The 17,428-nt window shown below is 29.4% G+C and overlaps 2 protein-coding genes across 2 annotated transcripts; both read right to left on the reverse strand.

Annotated features, from left to right (window-relative positions):
- Window positions 1-243: 243 nt before the first annotated feature.
- Window positions 244-1,581, reverse strand: LOC113850870. Its single transcript, XM_027481396.1, has 3 exons — window positions 1,225-1,581; window positions 721-972; window positions 244-525 (listed from the first exon to the last, which is right to left on the reverse strand). Exons 1-3 carry the CDS (start codon window positions 1,579-1,581, stop codon window positions 244-246), a joined length of 891 nt encoding a protein of 296 aa, XP_027337197.1.
- Window positions 1,582-9,726: 8,145 nt separating this feature from the next.
- Window positions 9,727-11,821, reverse strand: LOC113852901 (bidirectional sugar transporter SWEET3-like). Its single transcript, XM_027483298.1, has 6 exons — window positions 11,744-11,821; window positions 11,613-11,649; window positions 11,284-11,506; window positions 10,541-10,702; window positions 10,187-10,306; window positions 9,727-10,085 (listed from the first exon to the last, which is right to left on the reverse strand). The coding sequence occupies exons 1-6, from the start codon at window positions 11,778-11,780 to the stop codon at window positions 9,894-9,896; spliced, it is 771 nt and encodes a 256-aa protein (XP_027339099.1). The 5' UTR covers window positions 11,781-11,821; the 3' UTR covers window positions 9,727-9,893.
- Window positions 11,822-17,428: the final 5,607 nt, after the last annotated feature.

A 17,428-nucleotide genomic window follows, 5' to 3' on the forward strand; every position in this document is an offset into this window, starting at 1 on the left:
AAAGATGTTGATTTTTCATACATAAAATCCCTGTTCCACTCCTCGGGTCTCCGTTGAATAAGTAACATGCTACGACCACTAATAATCATGATTGAGGAGACGAGGAATGATAGTATGATTCGAAATTGTAATCTAAGATAAGAGTCTCTAGTTCTTTCGAAACATGAATCTCATTTGCTATCAATCTATGGCCTGACCCAGAAAACAAAGGAAACAGAACAAAAAGAGGAGAGGAGACAGGAATCATGATTTAGTCTGACCAATGAGGACATCCTTATAAGGAGTGGGAGGAGGTAAAGTAACTTTGGTTTCTTGAGGTTGATGAGTTATCATCTTTTGATGTTCCATAATGAGGGGAACCTGTCCTTCCCTTGCACTCACCAATCGCTCATGTGCTCCACCTCTTAGTTTCTCTAGCCTCATTCCATTCATTTGTTGCATCTTGAACACTTTGATTAAGTTTGTCAACCCACCAACCAAGAACATTGTGCTTCCGAAGATGCCTAGCCAGATCCAAGTCCTACCCTGTATCAACGATCAACGTATTCATTCTCATTAGAATTTAGTGCTCGTAATAACAATCATTGCCCAACTTTTTTAATCTTAGTTAATTGAATTCAGACTCAAATATGATAAGATTCACAGGCCAAATCATTGCTCAATGTGACTCATTGCATAGTACTCACACACATAAAAACCAATCGAACATAGAATACTTACAAGCAAGTGGATGCCATGGTGGATCTCCCTAGATTGCTCGTGATAATTGAGAATTGCACCAAGCATGAATGACAAACTACCCAACAAAAGAGGAATATACACACACTGCTGCAAGATTTGAACGTGGCCATCGGCTCTCTCGTAAATTTGGCATGAATTATGAATTGATCCTATCAGCCACAATACAGGACCAGCCACCAGCATGTTCAGAGCATGCTTTTCCAATTTGAAGTAACCATGTCCTTTCTCTTCCTTCGTTTTGGTCCACACAGATTAAAAAAAAAGTAATTGCCAATTTAGATTAAGTTATTTAAAATTTTGATAAATGATTATAAAACATGTAATCAAATGAATGCCACTTACAAATTCAACGTGTATCACAAGGTGGAGAACTGATTTGGAAAGGGTAACCTAGTCTAATTGAGGCATGTATGTATGTGACATGAGTGAAGTGATGTAAATCTGGGAATATGGAAAGTGGGTAAAAAGTAATAATATGAATACCTGAATAAAAAGGAACAAAACAGCTAGAAAGGGAAGAAGCGTTCCGAGAATCTGAAGCAGAGGAACAGCGAACTCGACAAAAGCGAGTTGAAGGTCAAAGGCCATCAAGGGTAACCGGAAATCGATGCCGGCGAGATGGGCCATAAGGTCATGGAGATTGACGAGAAGAAAGATGGCCAAAGCGGTGACGATAAGGAGCAGGGGCCATCGGGCCTGGGAAGAAAGTTGAGCCGCGAAACCAGAAACAAGGACAACAGAGGCAATGAGATAGAGGCCCGCATTAATGTATTCGTAGCGGTTTTTGGTTAGGCCCGGGCCGTAGGTACGAAAGTCCCTTGCCGATGCAAGCTTCACCATTCTGGTTCTCAATCTGAGTTTTCTTCAAGAGTGGGGTGGTTGGTTACTTGGTTAGTTACTTTGTTGGTTCCTTCCACAGAAGAGGGATGGGAACCAGATTTGGTATATGCCACGTGGCGACGTGCATGGAGCTGTGTTCGTTTAGTCTTGAGATTTCACTTTGACGCGTGGCTTGCTGCAGAATAAACTGCCGATGCTGCTGGACTAAACATTGCCTAGTCAAATTCAGCTGTTCCGCATTTTCTCCCACCTTTTGTCTCAATGTTTCGCCCCAAAATCTAGTAAAGCCAAAATCAATAATAATTAAACATCAATTATATATATATTTACCAATAAATAATATATATATTAAAATAAAAATAATAATTGTGTGTTTAAGCGAATTGGTATAGCTGGCCCAATCACTAGTTCCAGCATTGATCAAGTCAAACTCTTCTCTGCTCATTTAAATTAGTTATAAAGTTTTAGGCTTTTTTTGTCGAAGAAAGTTTTTAGCCCTTGACCCAGGTACATTGTGGGCTTTCGTGAACCACTTCATTGGAAAAAGCCCATTTATCTAACTACTTATGTATTGATTGTGGCGTCAACATGAAAAAGTTTTTGGATAAAAAGAAAACATGACAAAGTTTTAGTTTAGGTTTTCCTAAAAAAACATTTCTCCTTTTTTTGGCTCATAAACTTTTCTCTCCTTAAGCATAGGAAAAATAGTAGAGATCAGAAAAGAATTATGTTAAAATGTCAAATCTAAGGGATATAAAGTCATTTATATAATTATATTTTGACTTCGCTTTTTTTTTTTTTATCAAATAAGAGAAAAGAAAATCATTTTTTTTTTGTTATAACAATAAAAATAAAATTTTTCATTTGCATTGCTTCCTTCTTAATTCTTATTTTCTTAATTCATGAGAGAGCAATGGAGCCCGAAGCTAATAAATTCAGATCAAGACAATCCCATTAGTTGGGCCGCATTCCAGGCATTAGAAGCCTATTTGTAATTTTATCTTTTTTATTTATTTTATTTAAAACTCTTAAATTATTTTTTCAGAAAAATTTTCGAGGAATTAAATTGATTAAATAATATTAAATATTTTTCACAAAATCCATAAATGAAAAAATTACTTATGTTTTAAAATACCTCAAGTTTCATATCTTTTAAAAGAATTCCTAACCCTACGTCTCTCATATTTCATCTAACTTTTGCCAAAATATCTATATTTGGACCTTTCAAATTATTTCTTATATCAAAATTCTAAGAACTTTCAATTATTTGAATAGAGAACATGAATTTAAAGACTAAAAAACGAACTTGATTATAATAATTTAAAAACTTAAACTAAATTTAAATAAAATATTATTAAAACTAAAATCGCACAGTATAATAAAATGACAAAAAATGCGATTAAGTTAAAAGATATTTCAAAGTTGAATACTAGTCATAATAAATAACTCAAATCTTCTTGTTGCTACTTTTGAAAAGATTCTACCCAACATATTATTTTGAACTATTATTTCGAAAACAATTTTACTAAATGATTGGGATAATGGCTTACAATAATCGAGATTCTTGAACTCATAAACTTAGTGCGGTATATTTAGAAGGTGAAGGAAGATAATTAATGGCTTCTTCTTCTTCTTTTTTTACATTCTTTGAGAAATAACGGATGAGTAGTGGGAGAAGGGAAAAAAAAAAGTCAAGAAGATAGATGTTGGTTTTGCTGATTTAAGCTTTCAAGAACCGCCTAGTTTGCTTTGGTATTTAGAGCATACAACGATTGGTGCTTCTCCTATTTTGCTTCGGAGTCTCCACATTTTTAGTATTCCATGTTGCCACACTCTTAGAATAGGGAAAAAATAAGTGTATTCATTGTCTTGAATTTGGGATAGTGTGCTTGCAACTGCATGAACTAATTAATCACCTTCTATTGGTTTTTAGACGATTAGGTGAGAGTAACATCATAAGAGCGAACTAATTAGGAAGTGAGTTGATTATAAAATAAGATGGTACAAAAGCAAACTTAGTTAAATGATTTATAGAACGAGTTATGTGTTAAAAGTGTCTTTACTCGTTGTCAATCTAAAAGACACTTCTTAGAGTATGAATAATTTATGTGTTTTATTCATCTAAAACCTTCTTAGGTATATAGGTTCAACTTTAGTAAATTTATATATAAAAATTTATAAGAAAAAAATGAATAAAACTTTTACATAAATTTAAAATAATTTATATTTTTAAAATTTCTCTAAATTTTAAATAAATATTTTTTATTTATAAAAATTATTTTTAAACTAATTTATTTTCTCCGTAAAGTTTTCTTAATAAGTTGACTTAAACTGAATTATTTAATTCATTTAATTTTTAATCTTTGCAGTACTACTAAAACTGTTCAAATTTATCAAGCATTTTACTATTTTTAACTAATTTTTGAATAATAATTGAATATCGATTACAAACAACTATCAAACAAGAAAAAAGGTTAAGAGATTTATATTAAAAACATACATATCAATACTAAACTCTAAAGAAAATTACCACAAACAACACAAATAATTTCTCTAATATCAAATTTAACCAAATTAATAACAATTTGAGTGCCTTGGAACTCCTTAATGAACGTATATACGGGAAGCAATACGTATATTTCTGAAGCTCAAAAAGAATAAGATGTAGTTTAAATTAAAAAAGATCTGAAGAAAATGTAATTCTGATTAAGAAAACAATGGAACGGGCGCGAAGAGGTTGTTGCTTACAATCACGTGAATGTGAAATGGAAGATGAGGCGGTGATACACTTTATGTATGTGTTCATTTTGCAGACACTGCAAATATGGAATCCCGAACGGTTTCACTCTGGAAGTGAACGCGAGTGATAACGTACGGGCTGCGAACTGTCATGTGATTTCACCAATAATTCACGAAATAGAATCATATAAAAACTAGAGTTTGCGGTTGATTATGTGCCGCGTGGAAATAGGAGATCATGCTTCGTGGCGCTTTTCAAATTAAAATGAATTCTCCTTTTGATATGCAGAATCTGCAGAGACATAGGTTTGAATCAGGGATGTGATATGGCGATGCTCGTCAGTCTCTGCAATATTAGAAAAGCATTGAATTAGGAAATATTGTTTCAAATTATCATTCTCTTTTTTGTTGGCCATCATGTGGGAAGGATCAAAAAGCCTGCTCTAGTTTTGATATATATATATATATGGCACAGAGAAAGAACAAGAGGCAAGTCCTGATTGGACAATATAGGCATGCAATCAGAGGATAATCCACAGAACAAAACGATGACACATATAAACAGATAAATAAATAAATATAGATATGTATAAAAAAAAGTTATTTTGTTATTTAAACAAGTAAAATTTATTATTATTATTATTATTATTATTATTATTTTGTGTATGCATATATATGTTTGGGTATATTTCACGTATGAAAGTATCTTGTGTTAATGGTAGAAACAACATTTTCCAGCAAGAAAGGAAACGAGTTTGATCGGCATTAAACTTTGAAACGACAGAGAATAGGTACACCCATGTGAGTGGGTATTATTCAAAGGTGGCAGAGATGAAGTGTCGATTGGCAGTGTTATGTTTGTACAGAGAATCGGTCTCATGAGTCATGCTTCCAAAAGACTCGCTGATGCGGGGATTGCAAAATCCAATGGTGACACGTACAAAAGCTTTCCAGAACTTATCACTCCGAGAAGTCATGTGGGGAATCGTCCCAAGCACTTGTAATGCCTATGCTCAATTCGCTTTGTTAGTTTTTAAATATTCTCTTCATTTTTAATAAAATATAAAAACTTTCATATTATGATAATATGCAATTATTTAATTTTATATACTACTTAAGAAAATATTTGAATTTTAATTTAAACTATCATTTAGGTTTGGAGTGAAGAAATTTCTCCACCTAAATTTTTAAATAAAATGTGTTGGAACATCTATAAAGGTAAGACCTTAACTTTCCGTTTTGCAATATAAGAAACATCTTGCCATAAGAGAACGTGGATGTCAAGTTCTTAATAAGCTAGATGTTTATATAAGAATCTGTATGTTACTAGAAAAAGAGAAACTTAGGGGTTGTATATTTTAATATATCTTATACAAGATTTGAATATTTTATTTAATTATATTTAATGGATTATAATTTATTGTTTTTATTTAATATAATTTAGAATCTCTTTTAAAGTTTGTACGGCTAAACTTGATTTTAATATTTTTAAGTAACTTCTTTGTAAAAAAAATCTTAATATATAATTGGAGGACATCTTTTGTGTGCAAAAACAAAATTATAAATAAGTTTATTTATTAATATTTTATTTTTTAATTCATTAAATATTTGGTCAGGTTTATTTATTTAAACAAAAATTAAGTTAAATTGCATAATGAGTAAAGTTAAAATTTCATAAATAGCAAAAAAAAAAAAGGTTAAAATTTCATATGTTTGAAAGAGAATTTATAAATAGTTGACACACACACCCGTATTCTTTATACAGATTTTTGTTTGTGACCCTCGGTAGCTTAACGTTATGAAATTTCTAAGCAGATGATTGTAAATACTAAAAAAAAAGTTATGTTATTTTATTTTCTACATAAACATTTAAAAAAGTTGAATAACTAAATATATCTTAAAAATGATAATAAATAATTAAATAATAAAAAAGTACAAAAAAACTTAAATCTTATATATTTAGCTAAAGTAAATTGAAATTTTAATTTGATTAATTTGGACAAATGTCAATTTTAATATTCCTATAACCATAAAGTGCTGCACTCGTTTACGTCATAACTCATCTCTTAGGTATTGTTTGCATTGCTATTCGTGTATTCCGACTTGCTTAGAAATAGCAGCCCTATATACTACGAACTAAGTTTTGGTCAGACAAGGATCTGATTAATTTTTTTAAATTATATAAAAATATGAAAATAAAACACATTTCTAAAGTACATAAATAAAATACAAATATAAATAAAATGTTTTTTTCAGGAAGATTGTCGAATAATAAACCAGGGAACAACATGACAACGAGGTCCTAAAATATGGATGCTTTTCTTTTTTAACATATATTTAATAATATATAATAAAAAAAGTAATAAACTTTCATTGAAATTACAATAATTACTACCATTAGTATGTTAAATTTTAAAAAAAATAAAAAAAATAGATAAAATTATTTTTTCATCTCTTAATTTTAAGACTTAACTTTTTTAATTTATTTTAATTTTTAACTTTAAAAAAAATTGAAATAAATCATTTTTGGTTAAAAATTATAATTCAATTAAAATTTTTATCATTTCATATTATGTGTATTCTATGTTAATATTCATTATTTGTCTTTAAATTTCTGATTCATGGAGTTAAGGTTTTTAATAAAAAAAGACCTATTTAATTTTTTTTTAAATTAAAAATTAAAGTGAATTAAAAAATAAATTTTATCTTATACTTACGAAATAAAAAGAGTAATTTTATAATATATATATATATATATATATATATATATATATATTATAGCTAACTTTTTATTAAATATTCTTACATGCATGTTAGAAAACGGCTCCCTTAAAGGGCTGATTATAATGGTAAGAGAGTCATTTGGGAAGAAAGATATCACGTGACTCGCAACTTGATGATGTCAGATTATCTAACTTTAGCATGATTATATATATATATTCAAGACATAATTTTATAAATTTTAATAAAATTGAGTGAATAATAAAAATGTGGTAAAAATTAACTAAATGCATATGTTTGAAATTTATGTGATAGGAGGATGAAAATATATATTTCAAAAATGTTGACTGTATATTGACTTAAAATTCTGGGTATAGGATTATAAAAAAATTATCTTCCTACGCGCTCTCTCTTAACAACGAACGAAAACAACACACATCCCCGTCAAAATCATCAGCAAGAAGACGTGCTAGTACAGTTGTAGGTATGCAGAAGTAAGAATACATTAAAACACCCTATATAAACATACATTTAATACAAAAGTTATAAATAATTCATTATTTTTAAAATAAATATATACATATGATCATTGAATGTAAATCTAAAAATAATTTTAATTTGTATTTAATTTTACGTCATCAATCATAATTAACGTTTATTTTATTGGTATTAATTATAACTTTTATGTTTAATTTATTTATTTATTAAATTTAAACGTGCTTATTAACGACAAAGTTAATGAGGTCATTGTATGGGTAGGGGCCTAGGTCGGGAGAGATTTGGGAGGGTGCCGTGTAAGGAGGTCAACTAAAATTCTCCAATGATTTATTTCTTCTTCTTATTTTTAATTAAAAATATATTTTATTACAAAATTTATCTATTCTACCCTTAAAAGTAGTATTCGCTCCTGTTTATTTTATTTAAAATAGGACATAATAAAGCAGTTGCAATGATATTTCGTATTATATGATTTTATCATATAATGAAATTTACGTTGTTGTTTTTATTAAATAAAACGAGAAAAAACACACATCTTAATATACATTATCTTTCTCTTGTTTTTTTAATAAGCATGAATATAAAAATATAAATATAATATTTGAAAATCATTTCTCTTTATCATCTCATGTACGTTTTTACAGTGGATTTTTTTTTTAAAATACATATTTTTTTACGCCTTCAAACTAAGCATAGTCATCAGTTAAAAACCGTTTAGCTTGATAAAAAAAAACTGAACGGAGAGAAATAGAATGATGTTAAATTCTATTATTTAAAATAAAATGTGATATGATAAAATGCATTTAAATATATTTTGTTTAATATTTTTATTTTTCTTTCATATTAAGTATGAGGTGGAATTAATTCATTTTTATTTTATTATAAAGACTTAAATTATAACTTTATTATTTTTATGATATTCTACAAAGTTTCATCTTATTTTATTTCACCGTTAAATGTCCAAAGTATGCTTCTTTGACTGATTTACTTTCATTAATTGATTTAACTTTTAACTGTCAGATACTTAAATGTCGCGCGTGGGTATATTAAGATAATACAAGGCCATCAGTAGCACGTGAACCCTTACGAAATCTTGGCTTTCCTTCGCACGAAGTAAAGGAAGTGTTAATTTTTTTTAATATTCTCAAATAAATCGCTAATCATTTATAAAACGAATGAAATCTTGGTAGAACTATGATTTTTATTTAACTAATCAAAATTTAGTTAAGTAGAAACATCCATGACCTGCGGATGTTAGTGATCATAATTAGAAGATTACTACGAATGGTGACAGAAGACTTTCACTTTGTTAACGTTGATTGTGTTGTTATGGCATCTATTATATCTTTTTTTTTAATATTCTCAAATAAATCTCTAATCATTTGTAAAACGGAAAGAAGTCATATTTTTACGATGAACCTTTTCTTTGACCTGGTCTTCATTCTGTTTTACAGGAACATTTTTGGATGTGTACATGCGATATAGCGTGTCTACAGTATACACTTGATGTAACAGATGCGTGATATACAAGAAAGTCGGAGATATATTTATGTGACAAAGTTAACTAAAATACAAATTAACTCGTTCTTACAAATACGAATTTAATAAGACAATGGACACACTTAAGAATTATTTAATTTTTTAGAAACTAATTAAAGATCAAAAGTTGATGAAAAGTAATGCAGAAAAATAATGATTTATGAAGGACAGAATTACAAATATGGGGCTTTGCTTTTTATTCTTTGTGTCAGCGACACGAGAGAATCCAACATTCCTTCCCAATCCGCGCTGCTTTTGGCAAGGGAGAAAGGAAAAGTTAAAAACAAAGTGTCTTATAACGTGGCTCTATGCTCATGCCGGTGTTGTGAACCATTGTTGCTGACCCTTGAGTAACTCATGAAATGTATTTCAATTGTCATTTGCTTTATTTCTTTTTTCAGCTTTCGCGTATATACTTCCACAAATACAGTTGTGACCTTTTTTTTGCCTTTCTTTAAACAGTATAGGACATATGCATCCTCATTGTTGTGTAGCATAGCAAAATCACGATTGCCGACAAAGAGGTCTTGCATTGGAAAATGAACCTCTAGTGACATTAAATTTAATATTTGGTTTTGACAAATAATTCCATTTCTCATAATATGGGGAGCTTCGTAGACATTAAAAAAAACAAAGCAAAGGGTTTACCAATAAAAGAAACCATTTATTAGAAAGTATAACTTAATTTGATGTGAATAATAATACATCCGAAGTTAAGGGGACCATTTTTTTTTAAATAAAGGAAATAAAACATTAAAGAAGGAATCCGATTAGAACTTTCTGAAATCTTGAATCTTTCCCCACGGACTCATTGTTCACGAGTTTCCATTCATTTGGTTAGTGACATTCTTTTCTACATTCCCTATTTCCAAGTCCACCTTCTCTAAGTTACCCTTCTCCATCTCCAGGTCCCCCTTGCTTGCTTCTTCCACAACACTCCCTTTCCGGTATTTACAATGAAGTACAAGCTGCAAGATGGCTAAGGGAACACCAATTACACTTGGACCCTGTCAATTATATTCGTACAATAATAACATTAGTATTCACAATACATATACATTATTTTCCTCGGATTTATGAAATCATAATAAGAGATTATGAAACAAACCGCAACGAATATATCACGAATGAGGATTCCATAAGTCAGCCAGAGCATACTAGCTAAGAACGAGCACGTCGATAATGGTAGTGGCATGAATTCCACACTCTTAGTTTGCATAACCTTCTTCTGCAGAAATAAATAAATCAAACACTGTTACGGAGTTGCTTACGCCATAAAACAAACGAAACTAGTGCTGAAGTAACATTTCCTTTAATTCATCAATTACCGAAAAATAAACACAGCCCATTATTTTAATAAAAGAGATTGTTATTTTGTGCTATATTAGAATTGCTATGTCCCTCTGTTTTGGTTTTGCTTTACTATGACTGAATTTTTCAGTGGAAAGAAATGATGACTCACCATTACAACCAGGGGAGAAGCATACATTGCTACTGAAACACCCAAGCCAAAGCTACCTACGAGTAACTTTCGCTGACGATTATCATGGAAGGCAAAAGCTGAGACTACAGCGGTTATGCAGAACACAAGCAGAACTGGTACCGTAGTCATGGCTACCTTCACCTGCAAAACAACATTTACGCTTCTCAGAAAACGCGTCTCTTTCCACCTAATTGTGAAAGCATGCATGCGTGCAGCTAAAAATGAGTAACTGTTCTGTTATCTCTGCAATATTTGATGCAGAACACACGGAAATGGCTCCACACAAGAACCCCAAAACCGCAGTTATGTTTCTCGTATCACATTTTTCTCTCTTCTTTCCATAATTTGTATCTTGAACAGACGGGAAAATATTTTTTTCAGTGCGGAAGAAATTGCTCACTTAAGTTTATAAACCAAAAACTTTTTGTGTGTGCTTGAATTCGTCTTAAAAACACGTAAACGTGAATCTAATACAAAAGTTATAACTAATAGCGTTGAAACAAATATAAATTTATAACTATTCAAGCGTGAATCTGAACACCAAACACGCCTTCACACCATCATTTTCATGAAACGATAAACACTTAAAAAATGTAACTAATTTTCATTTTTTATTTTCAGGAAGAAAGTTAAAAGAATGAAAATTTTGGTTCATATGATTCAAAACAAGATGAAAAGTTTGTAAACATATTTTTAAGGGTAGAGGATGAGTAAGTAGTTACCTTTCCTTTGGGGGAAGCATACCAGAAATAAATGAGAACATAGGATAACTCAAGAACTATCCCAACTCCATTAACTGTGACAAGAGGGAAATTTTCCCACTTGTAGCTTACAACAGGCAATCCATACCAAGTGAAAAGGAGACAGTTCAAGAGTCCAATGATGTAAGGAATGCATGAAAACTCCTCTGTGCTTTTCTTCCTTATAACTCTTTTAAAGGTAACCCTGGACATGAAAAAGAAACAAAAGTGTTCAACACTTTATGTTCTCTAAAGGGGACATGTATGAAAGCAGCAATGGAATACTAAGAATAATGGGTATTGTTACATACATTGGTGCAGCATAAAGTGAAACTGAGGCAGCATTGCCTGCAAAAGAAAAAAAAAACACTAATGAGTTACTTTTGTCTGAAGACTCAAAGTAATTAGTAATCCTAACCTAAGGAATGAACAAACAAAGTACCAAGAACAGCAACAGCCAATCGAAGGGTCTCTGCCATCTTTAGTTCTTTTACTCTCTACTAAGAAGAGATGAATATTTTGTACTGTAAAGAAGAGCATTAAGGATGCTCTATTTATAACAGGTTGAGAGTGTACAGTTGGACGCGTATGCAAACTTAAAATAATATTAAAGAATACAGAAACAGTATAAATAAATAAAAGAAAAAAGAAAAAAAGGAAGAAGTGATGTCTACGTCTTTAATAATTAAGTGGATGCAAAACTTTGATCAAATTGTGAAGCTTTTCATCAACTTGCTCAACATAACAGTCATCTTCTAAATTCCCACCCTCCTTTTTTTTCCTCCAGTTTTAGAGGCTTATGTTATGGTGAAGCAAGAGACACAAATATTATTTCCCATAAACTCTGATGTGGGATGGCTCCATTTTTGACAAATCTCTTGCGTGTCACTTGATATTTCATGTTATGTAGAATATTTTGGCCAAATACTCTTTTTTTTCTTTGTTTTTCTTTCAATACAATTTATCAAGTGCCTTCTGCTTTATTTTGTTGGTAAAGCATTATAGATGCCAATAATGCGTTTAAAACATTACTAAAATGATCTGCTATTCGTGACGTGGCTTCCATTTTATAGAGATATGCGAATTTATTGGGCAAGCCACATCTTAAGTTGGATTTTGCTTCTCTAAACGGGTGTTTCTGAAGAAAAGAGTGAGATGTTGTAACTGTAAATTAATAAAATGATGAAATGGATTTTAATAATATTATAATATCTATATGTGTGTGTATTTTTTCAAAATTTGATCCAAAATAAATATTTTTATTTTTTCTATAGTGTAAAATTAAGTTATGGTTCATTTAAATAATTGACTTAACCAAGGGCTCATACAATAAATTATTATAAAATAGAAACTTATTTATAAGCTTAATATAAAATTAATTGAAATAAACAAAAAATTAATAAACTTTTTTTTATAAAGCTTATTAAAATAAGTTAAAAAAATATTTTAAGAAGGTCATAAATTATCTTTTATATATTTTAAAAAATTAACTCTTCTAAATATTCTCCAAATTGATTGATGGATTTTTATTTTAAACTTTTGTTCTCAATTTTTTTTCAAGAGATTTTTCTTCATCTCCCAAAATTAAAAAGAAAGAATAGTAATTAAGATAGTGCTTCATCTCCGCGTTTTGAATTTTTTTTTTTTTTAATAAAACACTTCTTTTTAAATTTTGTTTATTAAACAAATTTCCTTTATTCAGAAGATTTTTTTCTCAAATAATGTTATTTTTTTTTACGATTAAGAAAAGGTATAAAAAATAAAATAATCAAACGCTACGTAAATACTTAAAGCTAAAATAAGTGCAGTGCCGGAAAAATTATTTATTCTCTCAATTTAGTGGTGTGACATCCTATTAATTATATAGTTTTTGAACCTTAATTTTTAGTATTAAGTGTTAGTACTTAAAAGTAGTAATTTTTTTAAAATAATATTTTTATTATATTAATATTATAAAACTGTGACAAATGCTTTTTTTTTTAACAAAGTCTTATTATTAGTAAAACAGTTGCTTAAATTCAACTGTAAAGTTTCAGGCTAATATTTTCCTTAAGTATATTAATTCGTACCGCTTTCGCAACAAACATCCTTATAACTAGGAAAGTTGATGTAATAGTGAGTGTTTACATACAAATTTTCTCAGCTAGCGATAGTAATCTTGAGTCTTTTATACTTACGGGCATCTTGTAATCTCTAATTTTGAATAAAAAATATATGTTCAGTATCAGATTCATAAATCCATTGTAAAAAACAGAAAAATGCCAAATATATAGAGGGTGTCAATTAGATTATAAAATGATGTTAAGTCATTCTATTTGGCCGCAGAATATAGAATTTTATTATTCTCATTAAAGCATCAGCAATAATTCTCTGAACCTTGGAAAACAGTTACCAGTGTGCGGAATAAAAGTATAAAAACTCATGACTAAAGATTTTTAATGGTGAGCATATCACAAACTCATATCGCTTGAATTATTTTCCAATTCACTGCTCCAAAAAAGGGGGTTATCTTTGTTGAATGTGATGTCTTCTTAAGACTAATATTGAAAAAAAAAAATTACAATAACCATTAAAATTAAGTATAAGAAGGTCTTTCTAGTTCAAGATATAAAGCTCAATGTGAACTGACCAGAAGTTGATCTTAATCTAAAAATCTTGATTGTCCCCCATTTACTTGTCAATATATGTTATTTGAAGTTAATTGTACAAATTAACAGACTGGAAATTCAATTCCCTCAATCCAAAATCCAGCATTTGGTTTCGGATACCTTTTGTTTGTTTGGTGATGCGATTCAAGTAGGCAGAAGGAATCTTGAATTAATGGCTTAGATAAGTTGTGAAATAGCTGGCGCCGCTTGTGCATACAAAATCATTTCCACTTGTTTGTTTCACCAGCTCCTGGCTGGAGGGTCAATTTTACAGCAACACTTTTTTGACTTGGAGTACCATATACACTCCAACTTGTGCCTAGTACAGGGGAGGGAGGGTCTCTTACCTTATGTTGCAGATGCAGTGTCCACTTTTTCATATTGGGTCTAGACCATTCGTTGTGTTACTCTTGGACAGGTGCAGGCACCTAGCTTATGCATATTTGGTGATCTCAATGGATTCATCCGTAGCAATACACACGCTATGTTTTCCTAAATAGTCTTCTTTCAAGACATTGGTGAAGTTTCCTTCAATATATTCAGGGTCAAAAAAGTTACGCACATTGCATGTATATTATACATGCACACATTTTTTTGTAAAACATTTAAATTTTTAAAGAAAATGAAAGTTCAACTAAGGAAGAGGAGATTAAAGTGTTAAGCGAGTCTAATTTTATCTGAATATTATGTTAAATATATAATTAACTTGTATTAAGTTAGATAAAATAATCTAATTTGCAAAATTCTCCCCCCTAAATCATTAACAAAAACGCATTCGTACTTAAATTTGAGAGTTTTAATTAATTTAAAACAATCCCATCAACTATTTATCTGCAAGCTGAATAGTGTGTGCTTGCTTTAATTTCGCATATTTGTAAAGTGACCCATCAAATTTTCTCCATCTTATTTATGTCCACATGTTAACTAACCTATCAAAATCTTATGTATGCCCCATGATAAAGTTTACTTTACATGGAAACCCCACAATTACTTTATATTTATTTCGATGAATCAGAAGCCACTAATTTAACAAAAAATGAAGGGGCCGGCCAATAATTAAGATATAGACATGCTTCTTGCTGTGTTAGAAAGCGTACCAATAGCAAAAGAAGTAATTATACACGAATACTGACAAATGTATCGCTATATATTCCATGCAGGTGCAAACACACGTGCTGGGTAAATGCTAATTCGGTATCCACAAAATATTAAACCCATTAGGTTAACTAAGCTAGTAACTAGTCCCTTGATATTTGAGCATTATTTCCACAAATGACTGTTTGACAATCATGCTTACCCCTGTTATTTTGATTATTAATAATATTATTAAATCATCCAACACAGGCACACACAAATACAAATGGTCTTTTCCTTCAACTTATAGAACACCACCTAAGTCTCTGTGTGATCTCTCTAGATCTTTTGCATATCACATGTTCAAGAAATAAGCATTGATATTCAGCATCACGTCAATCATTTTCATGTGGAGGTCTTCATCTCCTTCAAAGTTTTTCGTTTAAATCCCAAAACGTATATCTTTATGATTCTTCAGATGGGTATAATCAGCCATTTAATGCATATTAATTTACCCGTGTCAATTGTGGTCTTTTTTTGAGTTAACCCTTTTAGGAGCATGCTAGAAGTTTGATAATAATTTGTCCGAGTGTCACCTATTGTGATTCTCTTTCAATAGCAGGAATATAGGCTACTACTATATGGTTCCTAAATGTAAAAGAAGAGGGTCACCGTAAGGATATGGAGTTCAACGGTGTCAAAGGGTTAAATTTGATGGGCGTGTAAATTTAAGAAAAATAAGTGTTGGTGATGTTCTCAATTTCAGCTGTGGTGGATGGAATATTGGAACACTAAATCATTACTGTCCTACGCAATGTCTTAAGGCGCGTAACTCGATTAAAAATCAAGAGTCATCATTAGGGGACATTTGCTTATTCAAGCTAGATTCACCCTAGAGCTCATACTCTCACTTCCTCTTAAATTTTTTCATAGTTTAAAATCAAATTGTTATTCACAAGTAATTGTTTTTTTATTCATTTATTGTTATTCTGATTTCATGTATATTTTTAAAATGTAAAGAAAAAATATTTAACATTACGAGGGAAGAATGCTCAAATTATTTATGTAAAATTTATAAAATATAATTAAAGACTAAAACAATAAAATTATGAAAAAAAATTAAAAAATTAAATTTAAATTATAATCCATTATATGTAAGTTAAATGAAATATTCAAATTAAATATAATTTTTTTTTTAAATTTACACTAATATAAAAAATATTTTATATATGTATGTATATATATAATATTTTCACCAAAATAAACAAAGATTAAAGTTTTCCATATCAAGATAGTGTTTTTAAAGTATGTGTTTGGAAACATACATTTTTATAATCAAGTTGCATGAATGCATTATTGTGCCAACAAATTTGATGGGTAAAATTTAAAATTAATTTTATATTTAAAATTTATGTTTAATAGATATAATAAATTATACCTTTTTCATCAAATTAAAAATATATATTATAATTTATTATAATTTTGCTTTAAAAAATTATATATAAATCTCATCTCTTTCCATTCCCTTATAGTTAGATATTCTCTTTAATTGCATATAAAAAAATTTAAAAATATTCTCTTGAAACGACATTTAAACATTTTTTTTTTTACATTTATCAACTGTGTCACCTTAAACAAAATTTAAATGCAATATAACAGGTGTTGATTTTATTCTTTAATCAAAATTAAAGTTCTAATATTGATACATTATATAATAAAATCAACATTAAAGGTAAACACAATCAACAACACCAACACTAATGCATTTAATTTTGTTCTCTCCTTGACATTAGCGCAATATCTCTCACATCTAAACTTTAATCATTTTTAGTAAACTAATTTTCGTAAGGACTTTGTGTCAACACACTTGCGTTCAAGCACATGCTTTTCAAAATCAAACTAAAGATTTTTGTTGATCAATAATCTATATGACAGATTGACATATATACAACTCATAATAAGTAATTATTTTTTAAAATCAATGATAAAAATTTCCTCATAACCAAATTTTTTTTTCTCAATAAACTACTTAGCCAGATGATACAAAAGTAAAGTATGTAAAATTCACTTATTTATGACAGAATAAATTAGTCAACATAAATCAACATTTAAATGGGTCAACATTTAACATGCTCACATATGGACGTCCACCACGAGTTTATTGTTAAATGAACCACAAATTAATTCATATACTTAGAATTATTATTTGTATTTGATATATATATATATATATATATATATATATATATATATATTTAAATATGAAACGTCATTTAAATTCGAAATGATCGCCAATTAATACTACATAATAAATTGATTTTTTTATTCACAAATAAAATATTTGCGAAAACCTTTATATATTTAATTGAAAACATTTATAATATAGTAAAATTAATTATTTTCAT

Source organism: Abrus precatorius, unplaced genomic scaffold (genome assembly GCF_003935025.1).
Source record: "Abrus precatorius isolate BTA unplaced genomic scaffold, Abrus_2018 Scaffold10, whole genome shotgun sequence".
NCBI lineage: Eukaryota > Viridiplantae > Streptophyta > Magnoliopsida > Fabales > Fabaceae > Abrus > Abrus precatorius.